At 43.9% G+C, this 19348-nt stretch overlaps 1 protein-coding gene across 1 annotated transcript in view; it reads right to left on the bottom strand.

The window, feature by feature from the left end:
• SCAP (SREBF chaperone) overlaps nucleotides 1–19348 on the bottom strand; it is a 70142-nt gene that overhangs the window by 28854 nt on the left and 21940 nt on the right. The window contains exons 3-5 of the mRNA XM_082479169.1: nucleotides 5619–5748; nucleotides 3833–3990; nucleotides 68–288 (exon numbers count right to left, since the gene is read on the bottom strand). Coding sequence (XP_082335295.1) covers nucleotides 68–288; nucleotides 3833–3990; nucleotides 5619–5748 — 509 coding nt within the window. The remainder of the gene's footprint in view (nucleotides 1–67; nucleotides 289–3832; nucleotides 3991–5618; nucleotides 5749–19348) is intronic.

Here is a 19348-nt window from a genome sequence, read left to right as displayed (position 1 = left end):
TAAGAACAAAATAGTAATGCAAGCTGTAGGCACTTCTCACAGCTTCTTTGGCACTTCAGCCTCTTACCTTTGAGAGTAGCTGATGTCTGTAATGTCTTTGGTTCATGCTGGTGGATGGTTTTGATGATATCTGGGTCAGCATTGAATCGCTCGCGGTCGTTTTGCCAGAAGTTCCCTGGAGACAGTAACAGACAGCCGTGTTCGGGGAGCAGATTCCGCAGCTTCTTGAGGCCAGGCAGAAGATCTGTTACCTGAAGGCAAACTTCCTCCAAGCTTTTGACACCAGAACTGAAAGGCAACCAAAGGTTTGACACTGCTGTGTATGTTGCAACTCTCACAGACAAAAGGCAAATCTGCTGAGATGAACACCTCAAAGACCTGCACCACCACGTTACTGCTCTTGTTCTTAATAACTAAGGATCAACAGCCTCGGGCCATAGACCAGGATCTCACTGTAACACTTGTACAGACTCCAGAACCCCCTTATCATTTCTCTGCATACTATCTGGCCATACAGCTTTCACTCTTCACCCAGCCCAGGTGCCACAATTTTCAGTTTCACATTTAAGATACCTCCAGTCTGTAGAGAAACTGTCTCCCTGGAACTCTTCTTCAAAGACCTTAAACTCTTCTGCATACTTCTTTCCACACATGCAATGGGGCATTTTAAAGAAATCTTTATTATCCTTCCTGAGGAGGATTATTTAATGTGTACAGAGTGCTCTAAAACGTACAAAGGATTCAATACCGGCAACTGTGCAAAATATTTTCAGAATTCCTCTGCATTGTATGGAAAAGACAATGCCTTACAGGTTCAGAAAGCAATAGAGGTGTAACTGGTATGAAATGGAACTTGTGTTTGTTCCCAAACTTCATTTTAACACAATTACGTAATCCTTATCAACTAGTAATTCAAGCTCACAGTAGGATTTCACTGCGAAGGTTTAGTGACAAAACCTGTCAGCACGTGATTTGGCTAGATGAGGAAGAGCTGCTGATCCAAAAGAGAACGCTTCCCTCAACGTCATACAGGCAACTGGTGGGATTTGCAAAGGAAGGGTGTATTTAAGAAAGGCGAAGTTAAGATACCAGAGACCAGTCTTCCCTGGCTCCAGCCTCGCAGGTTCCAGAGAAGGTGGCTCCAGAAGACAAATCAGTTAGCGTCCTATTGTAAAATGCCTTCTCTAGAGGAGGTTTTTTTTTCAATAATGACTACAAAGAGCAAACATGGGAACCAAGCGATGATGATTTGAATTATGTCTTTGTGAACACTCCCTCCAGAATCTATATGGCAGGATACCTAGAAAAGCCAAACTTATCTAAAGAAAATACTAGAAAATACTGTGTTTATAGGAACAGAAGATTTCCGAAAGATAATTTAAAGGAACTGATGCAGTGATGCCTCCGATAATAGCTCCAGGAAGAGCAAGACAACTGTTGTTTTGTATTTCAGCTTTAGCTAACTCTGAAACAGTAACAGTTTATACTGCGGACAAGCATAAGTACATTCTCATTTGTGAAGCAAATGCACACAGCCAACGCCCCTACCAGTATGTTGTGGATGCAGAGTGATACCAAAAAATACGAACTGAAGCAAACTACAAGTTTCAGTTCACTTCTGACTTTCAGCCGCAGTTAACTTTGATACTGACAAAAGCAACTGACAACACGGAATTTCATAATGACTTTTGAGGTAATTTCAGAATTTATCTCAAAGTTAGATGTTTCTGAAACATCCAAGTCTGTCACCAAAATGGGAGCTCCTATCCCAAGGTTTAGGTGTAAGCACTTAAGTGTAAGGTTTTTTTCTGATGGCTATGTAAGTTTAATTTTGCTTCCATGCCGCATCACTGTTCATCAAGGGCAACACCAAGGAGAGATAATGAGAAGAACACATATCCTGGGAGCAAGTTGTTTCTAACTTGCAATTGGCAACTATATACCGATTATTATCTAAAGTTACACGTATGATAAAGGAAGAGAAGAACTGAAAACACAGAAAGAACGTCAGTGCCAAGGCTTTGTGAGCTGATAGGAAATAGCAACACATTTAACAGCATAAATGGCATTTCTAAAAAATTACCCCAGAGAGAGTAGGCAGCTAGCTTGCAAGGAATGGTTTAAAAAAAAAAAAAGGACAAATCATCAGGTAGAGTAGCAAAGTGGACGCTCTCAAAAATGAAGGAATGAAGGATGCTGTCAAGGAAGTATGAACAAGCAGTAAATCTTCCCTACCCGTGTGAGTCAGAGGACAAAGAATGAAGAAAGCTCCTGGCTGAAAAGCTAGGAGATGATCAAAGGCTCTAATCTCACCATTTTTCACCACACTTGGCTTCTTCTCAGCATCATTATTCTCACTGAACAAAGACAGACAAGTAGGGAAGCATTTCTGTCCTTAGATAAAAGCTTAGAATCCAAAGGAAAACTTATTTTTTAAAAAAACAGAGGCAAGTTAACGTGTATGAAATGTATTCTTGGTTCAAAAGAGAAAATATGCCGAACTAATCTGAGTGGTCATTTCTTTAAAATGCCTGACTTCTTGGATAGGGAAAGCCCATCTCATCTACTTGGGCCCTAATAAAGATTTTGATGCACCACCACAGCGAAAATGCAGAGGAAAAACAGAAGTTAGAACAAAAATTGCCATGTAGTAAAGAATTAGGTTAACAGGAAAACGGTCAGGGGGCTGCTGAAAGGGGAACTACCGGTGTTGAGGAAAATAAAGTGGAATTTCTCACAGACAGTTCAGAGGACCAGGATTATTATATATTTTTATTTATAACCTTGGAATAAGATACAGGGACATCTGCCAATGACACAAAATAAACAAACACCATTAATACGGAAAAGGAACAGAATATCTGAAATGGATGATGTGAAGGCTGGAATAAATTCAATCACCCTTCTATTAATTGCACAAAGTGCAGGACCATGCACTTGCAGACTAACGAGTTTCTGCTATAAGACAGCAGCTCATCAGCTGGAAATGACAGAGAGGGACATGGAGATGTTAATCAATCACTTTATAAGGTGTAAAATTGATGTGACAAACCATGAAAAAGGGCAATCGCACTATATTTCAGGAAAGGCATTTCCATGGAAAATAACACACAAATGAGACTTCTCTGAGAATATTGTGTGCAGTTCTAATCTCCAATGTTCAGGAATGATACACTAACAACAGTGCCAAGAGGAGCAACAAAGATGGCAAAGTGAATACAGAGCCCTCTTACCAGAGTATGCCAAGAGTTCCACGCTTAGCTTAACAAACAAGGATTTGGGGTGAGGAGTATGAGCTCTCCCTGTAAACATCCAGAAGCAGAGGAAAGCTATTTTTGTACAAAGAGTGTGTCAGGACAAAAACAAGCAGGTATAAACTAGTCCTAAATATAGCCAAAGTGGAAAGTCAGAAGAAGGTTTCTGACCATGTGAAATTCTAGAAGAGCTTCACAATAGGTGTGGTGGGGTCAAATGAACTTGCTTTATTACGAAGCCTTACGGAGGGATTATATGACACTGCTATCTGCTGTAATAGGTATAACCTCGCAGGGCCCTTCCAGACCCCTCTGCCTGGGAGTCTCACTGGAAGGTTCCTGACAATTATCAGTGACTAGAGGACAGGCAAGTTCTTTAGCACAAAAGCTAAACTGCTCTACGCGCAGGATGGATACGATGTCACTTGTTAGCAGTGATCTCTCATTGTCTTTAAATTTTGAGAATCTTACAAATTCAAAGCAAATAATTAGACTTACGAGGCACGAATGTTGAAGATGGGTGTGTACAACTGTGGGTCAGCCTGCCTTCTACACAAACCTTAATGAACAGTAATTACCTGTCTCTCAGGGCATGGTTTCTAATCTCCTCCACGAGCTGGAAGACGCGGGAGAGGGGTGAACGAAATACATCGACAGCAAGGAAGTTCTTCTGCCATGGGGAGACGGTAGCTTTCACAAAGATCTGCTGAATGTAGGCCACAGGAGCACCGACATACTGTGGGGAAAACCAGAGGGAGAATGAAAACACATGGTGAGTGGGAAGCTGCTTAGCAGAATTAGACCACAGCTTGGCAACCTTTCAGGAAGGGGTTTGCCAGACTATATTTTCCTTTCCCAAATTAAAGGTGAAACATGACAGTGCTAACCTAACAAGAACAAAAAGAGTCTGTTTCTCAAAGAGGCAAAATGCCACTGACCATTTTGGCATCAGTCTACTGCGCTGCTTTGTGAGGCAGAGGCTCCCAGCTCCTGCTGAATTTGGTACTGGAATGAAAGGCAGGAGCAGGGACTCTCTGCCTCTCACAGATGCCTCTCACAACACTGCAGTTCCCCCAACCTGTGCTGATTCTGCTTTGTGCCACTTAAATCTTCCTGGTCTCTGTGCCCAGGCTGCTGACCCTGCTCTGGGGATTCCACGCTGACATGCCATGGCAGCCAGAACTTTTGTGCTCTATTAGCTGAACTAGGCAACAAAGCAGAAGGGAAGATTTAATCAGCCAGCAGCAGCCTGAGTTAACAGCATAGTGCAAAAAGCTCTCAGTGGCACCAGGGAGCACAGAAGGCGGAAAGTGATTTCAATCACAGTGAGAAGAGCACGCATGGAGAGAGTAGAGAGCTGGAGGCATCAAAAGCATTAAGTCAACAGGTAACTTCTACTTAAGATAGTCCCTGGAATGAAAAAGAACAGTGCAGGTTACAAAGGATGATTTTAGAATTGTTTCCTGATTTCCTGGACCAGGTTATCAGCCTTCTTGGAAAGCATCAGGGTTCCAGTTTGCTCAAGCAAAAGAAAAGTCAATTCTTTACCCTTAACATAAGGTTATAAGTCTAGTTTACCTGCATGATACACACCAGTCAATTAAAAAAACAAACAAACAAACAAACAAAACAAACAAAAAAACACCAAAACCCACTTTTAGATTATACTCAATTCACCAGGTTCTTCAAGCATCCCTACACTCCCTAGACTGCACTGTAGCAGCTAGCTCCACATACAGCCTTTGGCTGTCTAAATTAAAATTCAAATGAAAAATTCTTGATTGTGAATTTAAGAAAAAAAGCCTATATCTTGGAGGTGAAGCCTAGACTACCTACATCATCCAGCTCTGGAGTCCCCAACATAAGAAGGACATGGACCTGTTGGAGCGCATCCAGAGGAGGGCCACGAGGATGATCCGAGGGCTGGAGCACCTCTCCTATGAGGAGAGGCTGAAAGAGTTGGGGCTGTTCAGCCTGAAGAAGAGAAGGCTCCGGGGAGATCTTATTGCGGCCTTCCAGTCCCTAAAGGGGGCCTACAGGAGAGCTGGGGAGGGACTTTTTACAAGGGCATGTAGTGATAGGACGAGGGGGAATGGCTTTAACTGGAAGAGGGAAGGTTTAGATTAAACATTAGGAAGAAGTTTTTCACTTTGAGGGTGGTGAGGCACTGGAACAGGTTGCCCAGAGAGGTTGTTGAGGTCCCATCCCTGGAGGTGTTCAAGGCCAGGCTGGATGTGGCCTTGGGCAACCTGGTCTGGTGGGAGGTGTCCCTGCCCATGGCAGGGGGGTTGGAACTCGATGATCTTCAAGGTCCTTTCCAACTTAAACCATTCTATGATTCTATGATTCTAGTGCAGGACTCACCCAGTCGGGACGCTCGCCGAGGTCTCCCTGCTGCAGACCCGCGTCTGGAGAGGGTGGGGAGTAATCCTTCACAGGGGTGCTGTACTCCACAGGTCCTGTTCCAGGCAGTGGCAGCTTCAGCAGCGGGTAACTATAGTTAAGACATAAGCAAGAAACATTGTGCCTTTTTCTTTTTTTTTTTTTTTCCTAACTAGGCTTTTAGACAGAAGAGCTCAAAAAATGAAAAATGAGCCCACTGCAGCTTAATCCAACCTCTCCGGGACAGGACACACAGCTGCAATACAAGAGGGCTTTAGCTTTCATAGGAACTGTTTCATGTGTTGCCCTAATACAAGAGATAATTGGTCTTTCTCCCTTAGAAAGGGATAACTAAAAGTCTGAGGAGAAAAAGAAGTTTTTGCAGGACCTCACCTGGGTGACTCTCCATGACCTGAAAGTTAGTAGTGCTAAAAACCCTGACTAAGTACAGCCATGTCTCAACTACTCTGCAGCCCGCACAAAAATGAGACATTCAGTGTATTCAGATAGCTGCTTTCCTGACCCAAACCCCATACTAATCACCCCTTTTTCCTCATTAAGATTTAAACTATTTCCATTATTTATCATTAACTTCATCAGTCCTCAAAGCGCTTTTAATAGTAGCAATGAGACACCAAACCAGATACGCAATATTTATCTTTTTGCTACTGCAATCTTCAGATGATTGTGGCAGCTATCCCACAACAAAGACTTCAAACAATTTGGAAGTTGAGAAACTGAGGTTTCCGAGAGTTTAGAGTATTAGTTTTAGCTCCAGAGGTTCTCAAAAGTGATTACAACCGTATCAGAATTGAACTGGTGGAAAAAGCAAGACAGCTGTAACAGAGATATTGACCAATAAGCTCCGAAATCAACCAGTGCCCCGAGTTTCCTGGGCTTTCTGATGATATAACTTCTGTCTTTTTGTTGTCTGAAGCCTGACGATCTACCAGGCCTTAAATTTCTGACGTATTTTCCTGTTTATAGCTGAACTTTTCTTGCAATATCGCCAAAATTAATATAAAGGCCTTGGAATTGTTTTCCTGCAACGCTCTGCCCACTTCATTAGGGATTCATCTGAATCATCAAAGGCCAGAGAGGGAACAAGCAACAGCTAGAGAAAAGGCTTCAGACTGAACAACAAAAGGCTGAAAAAGAACAATGAAATCAGAAGCACTGCTTGTCGGATTTGCTGTTTTATTAGTCTGACAAAAAATACAACATCTAATTATTATCATTTCATTGTGCAATGGGAGGGAAGAGAAAAAGGAATAACAAAATCATGTTGCAATACATCAGAGGTGAAAATGCCCAACAAAAGCCACAATCTGGAGACATGGCACAGCCTCTCTTCTCTCACAATCAGCAATCAGTTTCAGTCCTTCTACACGACACGTAGCACCTGCTTGTCCCAAATGATCTGCTGAAAACAAAAGCCTGGGGGAGATACACACAGCAATCATCCTGCATCGGACTGAGGCAGAGATAGAGATAAATTAAAATAAAAAATGGAGTATATGTGATATACAAAGCAGCATGAGTTGAACAGGTGACCAAGGAAGAGTGATCTTTTCACTAAATGACTGTGATGTTGATGACTGAGTATTTCCAGAAATGTAAGGAAAACACTTTATATCCATACTACATGCTTATCCTAAGGTGGATTTCCCTGTGCAATCACCTGGCAGTTTTTAGGAGTCAGAAGAATAATCTTTTATAGAACTTAACTCATTTAGAGGCACCGAATCTAAACAACCAGCGCGTTGCAGGTGTAACAACGGGACACACTGGCTTTGCCTCACCAGCACCAGTGGAGCAGCTCAGGCTTCAGAAGTGATCTTGTTGCTTCTCTGGTTGAAGCTTCTTCTCTAGGACCAGGCTATTGTCAGATATGCCGAAATGAGCAGCGCCCAGTGCCGCACCTGATGAGGAAGAATCCACGTCCAGAAGCTGGGGGAAACGCTGAGAGCAATGCAGCTTGATGGCTGGATCTCCACAGTCTGCTGTGAAGACCTGACCACTGCCAGAGGTCACAGCTATGGCACCAAGCAAAGGGTGATGGAAACACTGAGCTCTCCTGGATGTTGAACATTTCACAGATACTTTTTCCAAGTTTAGCAAGATTTAGCTAGCCCTGCACGCAATCCTACCTTGAAAACTTTCTCAACTCTTGCTGTCTTTCAAAACAAAATTGCCCCAAATCCTGGCAGAGGTGTAATGTTTTCTTTTTTCACTTCCTTAAGGCCTGCTGGGATGCAAGGATTTTCCTTCTTACTAGTTGGTAGGTGGGGAAAACTATTTTCTGCAGCCAGAGGTGAAAGTCCTTTCAGTGTGTGCAATGAGCTCAACCTACAGAAGGAATAAATTGCTGCCTCCCAAGAAGATGACCACATCCCTCCCTGTGTCCCAATCACCCTCATCCAGCTAGGGAACAAGCAGCCACCCTCCCTCACCCTACTCATTCAGTACAGCACCCCAAAATCCAGCGTGAGCAGGGGGATTTGGACCAGGTGATCTCCAGAGCCTCACCAGCCTGTGCTACCATAGCTAGTCCAGCGGAGGCCACCAAAACAGTGATGTGGCAGGTGAACATAGGGCAAAAGGAGATATCAGGTGAAATGGACTTATCCAGCCTGGAGGAAACTGAGGAGAGAATCTGAAATGCAGTCTTCAGCTAATTAGTTACTGGTTACAGTGAAGATGACCCCAGACTTGTCTCAGGGGTGCACAGGAAAGGATGCAAGCACAGGAAGGGAAATTCCAATTAGATATAAGGAAAAAAAAAATCTTACAATGAGAGAGTCAAACACTGGAAAAGAATCCAGAGTAGCTGTGGACTCTCCATCACTGGAGATATTCAAAGGGTCAATGAGACAGGGCTCCGAGCCTAACTTTGGGGTTAGCCCTGCTTCGAGCAGCGACCTCCAGACATCACAGATCCCCTGTATGGAAGGGATCTCTGGAGGGCTCCAGTGCAAACTGCTGCTCAAACCAGGGCCAACAAGAGCGGGTTGCTCAGAGCCATGTCCAGTCTGGGTTTGTGTATCTCCAAGGATGGAGGTCCCACAGCTTCTCCAGGCACCCATTCTAGCATTTCATCACCCTCATAATGAACACTTTTTTTCCTTAGATCTATCAAAATTTCCCATCTGTCCATTGCCTCTTGTCCTTCCACTGTGTACTTGAGAAGAATCTGCCTCTGCCTTCTCTACACCCTCCTAGTAAGTAGTTGTAGGACAGCAGTAAGATCTCTACTTAGGGCTGACGATACTTTAGTCTCCTCAGCCTCTCCTTCTCCATTAGATGCTACAGCTCCCCACCCCGACAGCTCTGCTGGTTGTGCTCCAGTATGTCAAAGTCTTCCTCATACTGCAGAGCCCCAGACTGGATACAGGACTGTGGTTTCACAGGGGCCAAACAGAAGGAAGACTCCCTTCCCCTTAACCCTGCTGGCTACACTTGCTAGTGCAGCCCAGGGCACAGTTGGCCTTTTAGCTGCAAGGACACGCTGCCTGACTGACGTCCAACTTGTCCTTTGCTGCAAAGTTGCTTTCCAGCTTGTCCTGCTTCAAGGACTTACTCCATCCCAGGTGCAGAGCTCTGCATTTGCTTTTTTGCCTTTGCTGAGCTTCCTGAGGTTCCTGTCAGTCCATCTTCCCAACCTGCGAAAGTGTCTCTGAATGGCACCCATGCTCTCCACCATACTGACTGCTCTCCCGCGTCTGGCATGACCTATGAACTTGGTGAGGACATGCTCTGCTCCTTCATTCAGGTCATTAACAGCGATGTTAAATAGACCTCGCCTCTGTTCATGGATTAGGGCGTTAACGTGAACTGCTGGCAGAGCTGTGGGAGCAGCAACTCACAGTAGAACAGCTGTGGAAGGTAAAGGACCTGAATCTCCACAGCTGTCTGCAAATCAACAACCTGGCCATAATCACAGATGTTTTGCCAGTATTGAGTGTGTCACACCAAGCAATTCTGGATTCTGTTTTTCCCTTTCTGTGCTTAAGGCCACAAAGGAAGGCCTTAACACAGCAGCTTACATTACCACAGGAACTTGGGAAAAAAAAAAAAAAAAGAGTATTTCTATGTTTTAAAAAAAACTACCCTCTGGAGATGGTTGCCAGTTGCTCCACCATGTTGGTTCTCAGCCACTAGTATATTTACATCTGAATAAAACCACTTTGTCGCCAAGAAACATGCCTGCTGCCAGAGTGGAGTGGAGATGTGCGTCAAGTCCTTGACTATTGAAGGATTTCCTCCTGCCACTGTACCAGCTGTTCACAGTAGCCTTGATTTTAGCTACGGAAGCTACCTGAGAAGTTGGGAAGGAGGAAAGTTCATCTAAACAATGGCAATTTGTACACAGCTTCCAGTGGGCTCAGGGTTACACGAGACCTCAAAGAACAATGCAAGACAAGACAGGCTGCTTGACAGCAGCTACTAGGAAGGTAAGCTGAGAACCCCATATTTGTTTTTTCTGTTGTTAAAATAAAAGTTCAATTTTCTGTAGAGGTGAAGAAGCAAATCACTCCCATCCTGAAAGTCAAGCAGCCTCCCAAAATACTGGAAACAGCAACTCACAGCTCTTTGATGTCACTTTTGAACAAACAAGATTTTTGTTTAGTTGAGTTTTATTTTTAATGTTAGGATTTTCAAACTTGTCCAAAAACTTTGAAAGTACATGCAAATGTAATGGAGGAATGAGTAAGTTTGCCCCATCCCTGGAAACATTCCAGGCCAGGTTGGATGGGGCTCTGAGCAACCTGGTCTAGTGGGAGGTGTCCCTGCTAATTGCAGGGGTGGTTGGACTAGATGGCCTGTGAAGGTCCCTTTCCTCCCAAACTGTTCTAGGATTCTATGAAAGGGCATTTCTTGGAAAATTCAAGGGCAACAAAACTAGGGGAAAAACAAAAGGGAATTTTTTCAAGAAAGAAAAAAAATAATCTAGAGACATCTGTGCATTGCTGAGGACTATATCCTACTGCAGCTGTTGGCAAACCAAGAGAACCGAGACTCCCATATTTCACCGGCCTCTTCAGGCCTGATGTCAGGATAGGTCTGTCAATGTCTAAACTTCACCATTTTCCTGCAATTTGATTAAATTGTGACTATGGAACAGGATTTATGCTGTAGGAAGTGATCTATATGCTCCCTCCAATCCATATTTTTAACCCAGCCCTACAGTAGGCAAGGAAGAGGGAAGTGGCATCTAACGCTGCAGTTATTCAAACTGTTTGCCTTTTGCTCGTGTGATCCAAAACAGCATTAGACTTTCTCCGGCCAGTCCAAAGTTCTCAGCAGGTCACATTGATGGGCTCCTTCAGCTTCCTCTACACTTCCAGGCTGCTCAGTTAACAAAAGCTAGGTTGCCAAGTAACATCTAATTCTTTTCATTTTCCTATAAGCTAATGAGTCCTAATTGTAATACTTGTTAAAGACAGTGAGGCACAACACTCTTCAGTTGTGGCTTTACTCTCATAGGTCATCGCCTTCATCGGGAGCAAGAGCTTTTCTCTTTAGTGATATTAACTGCATATTTTGAAAGAGGGTAGGTTTAGATATTAGGAAGAAATTCTCTACTGTGAGGGTGCTGAGGCACTGGCGCAGGTTGCGCAGAGAAGCTGTGGCTGCCCCATGCCTGGAGGTGGTCAAGGCCAGGTTGGACGGGGCTTGGAGCAACCTGGGCTGGTGGGAGGTGTCCCTGCCCAGGGCAGGGGGTGGAACTAGATGGTCTTCAAGGTCCCTTCCAACCTAAACCATTCTATGATTCTCTATTTTACTGAGTCTAGAAGAGCTGTGGCAGCTGTGGTATTAGAAGACACTGATGCGCACCCATCAGGAACAAGACTTCCTAGCAGCTCATCTGGCCCACCGAAAAAAAAAAAAAAAAGCTGGAACCATTTTGATTATAATCCACATTTTCAGCAGGCATATTCAGAGAAAAGGCCCCACCAGAAACTCACTTTTAAAAGGTTAAAAAGGTTTAAACAGTCCGTGTAGTCGGTACACACTTATGTTTAGCTCCTTCAGTACTTATAACAACATGATCTAGATAGTGTAGACTGCTCATGGTATTGTTTCGCAGCAGAGCTCAGGAACAAGGCTTACTATTGGGACTCTCATCAAAAGTTCCCTCATCTTGAGCCAAACTACAACATGAATATATGTCCCCATAAAGGATGCAGGGACATATATTTGCTTGTATCACAGTGATATTTGAAGATTCATGTGATTGAGAAAGTCTGATGGAAGAACACACAAATACGCACTCTAGATTATACTTATAAGGTATTTCAGTAAGATGCTAAAACATTAATTCTTGAATTTAATTAGCCTTCTACAGGCATGCGGTACCAGCTGATGTACCCAGTGATACCTGAGACAGACTGACAGCAGAGACAAAAAAAGGACAGACTGAGAAAGAACCACCCAGTGATAGAGAAACTCGCTAGACCTACTCCAGACATCCACTTCAGAGCACCTTTTAAGTAAAGAGATACTTAAACCAAGAGCTGCTGCTGAGTTGTCAGAAGCATCCTGGCTTCCCAGACACTGAACGCTGCAAGGATTGTCAGATGTGGCAGGCCCAGGTCCTTTCCAGGTGCACTTCTTACCAAATGTGAGAACTTTTCCAAGTGAATTACAGAGGAGGGATTTCTAGCACGCAGGTTTCATTCTCTTTACATTTGCCTTTGTTAGATATTTTATTTCAGCATCAATGAAGGAGGTGAACACCAGAATGGAAAGTATGAAGAAAGGAGGAAAGAAAAGTAGGATCTAAACCAGATGACAGGACAGCTCAAAAATGTTTTTGTTTTGAGAAGGGTTCTTTTTAGATGCTCACGTGACAGGGCACCCTGTCACCCTTCTGCAAATCCAAAATAAAGGAAAAATAGATCATCTATAAGTTGGTATTGCTGAATTCGAGCAAGAGTATATTTCAGTTACCAAGCATGAGGTAGGTTCAAGCAAAAATGTTCATCCAACTACTTTACATATTTTCAAGACAGCTTAGAGAGCCAAGATGGAGAACTGCCAGGTCAGCCCGAGGCAGCTGGCAACTCAACAGAACTGCAAACCCTACCATTGCATATTCCTCCTTCTCGGAATCAAAGCGGAGATCTCCACCATCCCAGAATAGTCTTCAGCTGGTGAATATGGAAGGAAGTAGAGAGCCGCCAGGCCTTAGGTAACAGGGAAGGTGGTGATATAGTGCCTTAAAACAGCCACCACCTCTGTTCTGCACACTGCAGAACAAGCTTTTAGCCTGTTTCCAGCCTAAACTATCACAAAGATAGAAGAACCTGAAAACCCATTGGTAATGAGAAATATGAAATTTGATTAAAAAGATCTTGCCAGAAGGTAGAGAAGGACAGATATTTGGCAGCAACAGTTCCCTTTTTAGCCTTGGTAAGTGCACAAACAATACCTGTTTCTGAATAAACGATATTTGCTTTGCCCCGTTTCCCACTGACAGGACCCTCAGAAACCTGCACTGCAAAAGTAAAGATTCCCCTTGCTCCGCACTGCCAGGTTCCTTTTTTTCCTGCGGAGCAGAAGAGAGGTCTCATCACACAGAACTTGCTTCTAGTTTCATCATGCGGTCCCACAGGAGACTGAATTCTCTGTGGATTTGGAACATGAGGAATCTGACAGCAACTCAGCTCCTCTGGTTATCACACAGGATATTAGAAACCTCTAAGATAGTGAAATGTTCTTTTATAAAGAAATATACATATGCGCACACACAAAAGGGCTCTGGTTCCAGACAGGTCTACAGTGCTTCAGTCAAATAAGGACCACCTGCAAAGACTCACCTGTTTAATTCTCCTAAATCTGCTTCACAGAGTCAACTGTTTGATTTTAAATTCTTACTTTAAAAACTATTCTTCAGAACTACACAGGAATTTCAAATTCACCCTGATTACCAGATTTATAGGTATCGCCTGTTTTTCTTGGATTTGGGGAGGAGGAACTACTCTTGTGTCAGATAGGCTTAAGTGGCACTCTCATTCTACAATTAAAAAAAAAAAAAAAAAAAGGAAACCCTCAGGTAAGTAAGGTAAGTAGCCATTAACTAACAAGTTGTATGCCTGTCAATCGCTAGTTCAGCAGAAAACCCTCCCTCTGAAGTGAAGTGACTTGGATTTTCAGACTTTGATTAAAACTATAGAGTAAGAAGGAGTCATAGGAATTCTTGCTTTTACTTTGAATATATTATTTATTAACAAAAACAGATACGCTATGTCTTTAGACACATTAAAAATGGTGTCTACACAAATTACTTCCCAGGTTAAAGACAGAATACATTCAAACAACCCATAACAGATGCTCTGTGGTGACAGTGCTACCTGATCCTTGAGACCTGACCTTTTCAGACCAGGAGTGACAGCCACATGTTAACTGTTGTCACATTGACTGAGAACCAGAACTGATGCTGAATAAACTGTGGACCACATAATTTATTTCAGCTTTTAAGAAAAAGTTATCTGAACACAAAGATGGTCATGTTTTACTGAGGTGGGAGGGAGGAAAACAAGAAGAATTGGGTTAATTTCTTCTGCAGTAGAATTTTATAAGCTCTCCTTGATTCTGTTTGCTTACAGGTGAGAAGAGAAAACTTCATTTAACTTCTCTCCCTTTCAAAAATTCGGGATGTAGGATCCACCCGTGCTTGCTTTAACAACAGGATTTATTTATTAACCATCTTTAAGACTGAAAAATAGAGAATGCTTCCTTTTTGCTCTACTACCTTCTCTCCTTTTTCCACCTACTTCTTCAGGGAGAGGGACTAACCTTCTCAGCAACATTGAGGATGATCCTGTTGATAAAAGTCAGTATGAAACCACTGGATCACTTGTGTATCTTCTTTCCTCATTAGAAAGACCTGTAGTTCCTACTACTTAATTAGTCGATCCTTGTTTCAGACACTAATCTGCATTACTATGCAAACATTGCTGAGGGTCTCTTATCAATCATGTTGGACAGAAACATTGCCTAAATGACCTTCCACCCTGAAGCTGGGCCTGGATTCTTTCCACCAGCTTCTTTCTCCAAATTCCAGCACATTTCTCACTCCTTTGTGCAGTGAGGTGGATGAAATGAATGAGATCTGTCCCAAGAAAATGGAACACTTTTGAAGAGCAAAAACAAATTAAATTCCAACAGTCAATGGGTGCCAAAGACCATTACTCAGAGTCCTCAGAATGTGACTGCAGGAAAAAATGCAGATGTCGCACTTTGTGGCCATCAGCAAGTTCCTCCCTGCAGCAAACAGAACCTTCCACAGGAGGTGGCCATCCGACAGCTCCCATAAGCAACAGTCTGCAGCGGCTCCTGCAGACAGCACCCAACCCACAGGATATGCTGAACATGCCCCACAGCTGCCAGTTTTGCATTCTGGAAGGCTATTACAGAATCATAGAACCATTTAGGTTGGAAAAGGCCTTTAAGATCATCAAGTCCAACCATTACCCTAACACTGCCAAGCCCACCACTAACCCATGTCCCTCAGCACCACGGCTACACGGCTTTTAAATAGCCGCAGGGATGGAGACTCCACCACTGCCCTGGGCAGCCTCTGCGAGTGCTTCACAACCCTTCCAGGAAGAAATTCTTCCTAATATCCAATCTAAACATCCCCTGGCGCAACTTGAGGCTGTTTCCTCTTGTCCTATTGCCTGTCCCTTGGGAGAAGAGCCCAACCCCCCCTCGCTACCCCCTCCTTTCAGGGAGCTGTAGAGAGCGAGAAGGTCTCCCCTCAGCCTCCTCCTCTCCAGGCTGAACACCCCCAGGGCCCTCAGCCGCCCCTCGCAGGATTTGTGCTCCAGACCCCTCACCAACTCCGTTGCCTTTCTCTGGACACGCTCCAGCATCTCAATGTCTTTCTTGTCATGAGGGGCCCAAAACTGAGCACAGCACTCGAGGTGATGCCTCACCAGTGCCGAGGACAGGGGGACAATCACTGCCCCAGTCCTGCTGGCCACACTATTGCTGATACAGGCCAGGATGCCGTTGGCCTTCTTGGCCACCTGGGCACACCACTGGCTCATGTTCAGCTGGCTGTCGACCAACACCCCCAGGTTCTTCTACGCTGGGCAGTTTCCAGCCACTCTGCCCCAAGCCTGTAGCGTCCATGGGGTTGGCAGCACTCAAGGGCAGGACCCAGCACTTGGCCTGGTTGAATCTCAGATGGACGTGATTTAAAACAAATATACACACAGGTAGCTGTGCTGGGTCAGACCAAGGGTCCATCTGCCCAGTGGCCAACAGCAGAAAAGACTAAGAACAGGACAAACATATAATGAATTAAATGCCCACCACATGACATAGTTTCAGGACTTAACTTCAACCTAAAGTGAGTTCATATGTTAGCTAAATATTAGTTTTCCTGAATAATTATTACAATACTTTCGAAGTTTCCTGCCCCACCCCATAGATAGCCAGCAGTCATTGAGATGATTGTTGATCACACTTCCGTTATTTCACACTGTTTTATATATTCATGCATCCTGATTAGAAAAAAGAAATTATAGTCCCGTCTTTGGGCATGGCACCCTGCCCCTCCAAGAAACTGTAAAGTTTCACTACATCCGATAAAAAGACTTGCTTAGAATGACTCTAGTGCAGTACAGTCTGAAAAGTTACTGAATATCCCGCTCCAGGTTTACACAGTTGTAGTCCCTACCCTTTTTTTAGGGGATTAGCTTTCAACAGCTATAGTTGCACAAGCCACAGAGCTAACAACTGTGTGCAGCCACACACCACAAATATCAGATTATTCCACACAGAGCAAACAAGGAGGAGGCATCTCTCAGACTTCTAAGGATATTTATCAAGTGCTCACTGTAGAGAGCAGCCTTTGAATTTGAGCTCTTGCAAGAACATGCCCAGATTCTAGTACAAGCCAATGAACCTGAAGTACAATATAGTTGGTAATGTAGTTTCATTAGAAGTGGATATAATAGGTTTTATTTCTTGTTTTAAAAGAATGAAAAATACATGGACTGTGACTGCAAATCTACATAGCCCCAAGAAAGCAGGAGTTACTCTCAAATCACTTGATAGCAAGTGTTCCCTTTAGCACCGTTTCCTTCTTCAGCCTGGAAAAAGAGGACGGAAGGAAGGAAGCTTGAGGAGGAAGGGGACACTCCCAACACCTTGATAAATCAACACGACTCTTACACTGGAAAAACTGAAAAGGGAGCTTAAAAACAATTCTCCTAAACCATTCTGCATTGCACAGCTCCTTTATAAGCCTCCCAGGCAGGCTAGAAGGCACACAGACAGAACAACAAACAGTTGAGGCTGGAAGGCAGCACTGGAGGTCGGCTAGGCTAAACCTGCTCAGAGCAGGGTCAGCCACAGCAGCTGACTCAGGGCCATGTCCAGATGGCTTCTGACTACCTCCACGGATGGAGCCTCCACCACCTCACTGGGATACCTGCTCCAATTGTTAACACCCTTACAGTAAAAAAGTTTATGTGTAAGCAGAATCGCCTGTGTTTCAGCTTGTGCCCGTTGCCTCATGTCCTGTCACTGGGCACTCACTGGGCGGTGAGGCTGGATCGGTTCTCTTTACACCCTCTCTTCATATATTTATATATGGTGGTAAGATCACCAGAGCCTTCTCTTCTCTAGGCTGAACAGTCCCAGCTCTGTCACCCTTTCCTCACAGGAGAGATGCTCCAGTCCCTTCATCATCTTTGCGGTCCTTTGCTGGACTTGCTCCACTAATTCCACGTCCTTCTGTTGCTGGGAAGCCCAGCACCGGACTCAGCACTCCAGGTATGGCCTCACCAATGCTGAGCAGAAGGGAAGGATCACCTCGACCTGCTGGCAATGCTCTCCCTAACACAGGGCAGGATACTGTGGGTCACCTCTGCCGTGAGTGCACATAGGTGCCTCCTGTTCAATTTGGTGTCCACCAGGACCTCTGGGGCTTGTTCTGGAAAGCTGCTTTCCAGAGGGCTGACCCTCAGTCTGTACAGATGCCTGGGGTTAGTCTTCCTTTTACATTTCCTTGTGTTGAACTTCATGAGGTTCCTCTCTGCCCATGCAGCCATCTGGTGTATCAGCCGCTCTTTCCAGTTTTCATCCAGCCACTTCATCCAGCTTTCCACTTTCCAGTTCACGATACATGAAGTTTGTATATCACCTGCAAACCTGCTGAGTGTGCAGTCTGCTCCATCATCCAGGTCAACAAAGAAGAAGTCAGACCTCAGGCTCAAACTAAGAGGAAGACCTGAAGACCTCAACTCAAAACTAAACTTCCAATAAACATTTCAGAGTATCCTGTGCGCAGATATCCTGTCGGAGTTCACTGAAGTGGTCAGGTGTACAAGGGATGAACTCTGGAATAGTTTTGACCTAGTTAATAATGCCACTTCTCAAGCCAGAATTAACACCTAGTCAACACCAGTTAATACAGAGCAGCTCAGAACTGGAACATCCCCAAAAATTGCTTCTGAAGAGGGAGCACTTTACCCATGCTGCACTTCCAATTTTTTGCCACGGTACTCTCGCTTTCAAAGGGTGCTACAGTATTTTTAAACTCCCGTCTCTCCTAGGGCCATTATTTGCTTTTCTAATGAGTTAGTGAAACTCCTTAAAGAAAATATAGACTATTCACTTCATGTTTGATCATGTCTTGGACAAGTTTCTGCAGTCTAGAGGAAACCAATAACTGCAGAATCCTCAAACACCAACATCACTGAAGACACTTCCACAAATACACAATTACATGAAGCTAATTTGCCAAAGACAACCTGGTTTGAAGCTCCAGCGACTTAGTGGAAACACCTTAATTCGCACTGCTCTAAACATATGTCTACAAAGACAGGACAGATACAAGTTCTGACCTAGTGGGCACAAGGTTCCCAAGAAGAATGAGGACAGCTGCTCATAATCCTAGATAGGATTTCCTCTTGTCCGGGAAGTCCTAAATTTAGGAAAGGGAGTAAGCACACCGGTTTTGTTTTGATCCCTCCCAAAAAAGCAACATTTGTATGGATAAATATTTTATACTGAAGCAGTTGTCTTGCATTCCTGCATTTACCCCAGCAACAGCACCTGAAAGATAATTGAAAATAGGAGCCTAATACCACTGGAAGCACTGATGAAGCAATTAGCAAGCAAGAGCACTATGGCATGGCGATTCAGGACTCATGGTGGAACTCTGTTTTGGCTAATGCAGGACTGATGTGAAAGCAGCATCCAGCACAGCTGAAGTCAAAAGATAGAGCAAAAATATAGATAAGATCGCAACCATATCAACAAAGATAAACAGGACACACAATCCACTTGGTTGGACTTTGTAAACACTTCATATTTCTACAGAACAAGAGATCTGAAAACAAAACTATTATCATTGCCAGTTAAAAGAATTCATATGAAGCAGTGAAAAGTCAGGAAAGCAATGCCTGGATTGCTGCTGACAACCTTGAAGAGTCACAGTCATGAGAAGTGATCTCACAGGTTTTCAATACATGAGAGTAATCACTTCAATAATCTTTTAACAGTAGATGTGAAAGAAGTCTGTCATTCTCAGCGATGCTCGAAGCAAAATTTACATCTGTATGTATATCAAAACAGGTGGAGCTTTTCTAAAAGCAGAGGAGTAGAGTACATCATCACATAGGGTTTCTTTTGACCAACAGAGACAAGATACTTAGCATTATAAACCTGAAGACAGAATCTGTATATGC

This window comes from Vanellus vanellus (genome assembly GCF_965231255.1).
Source record: "Vanellus vanellus genome assembly, chromosome: 2".
Classification (NCBI taxonomy): Eukaryota; Metazoa; Chordata; class Aves; order Charadriiformes; family Charadriidae; genus Vanellus; species Vanellus vanellus.
Note: the sequence above shows the minus strand (reverse complement) of the source record. Positions and strands in the feature narration are given on the sequence as shown.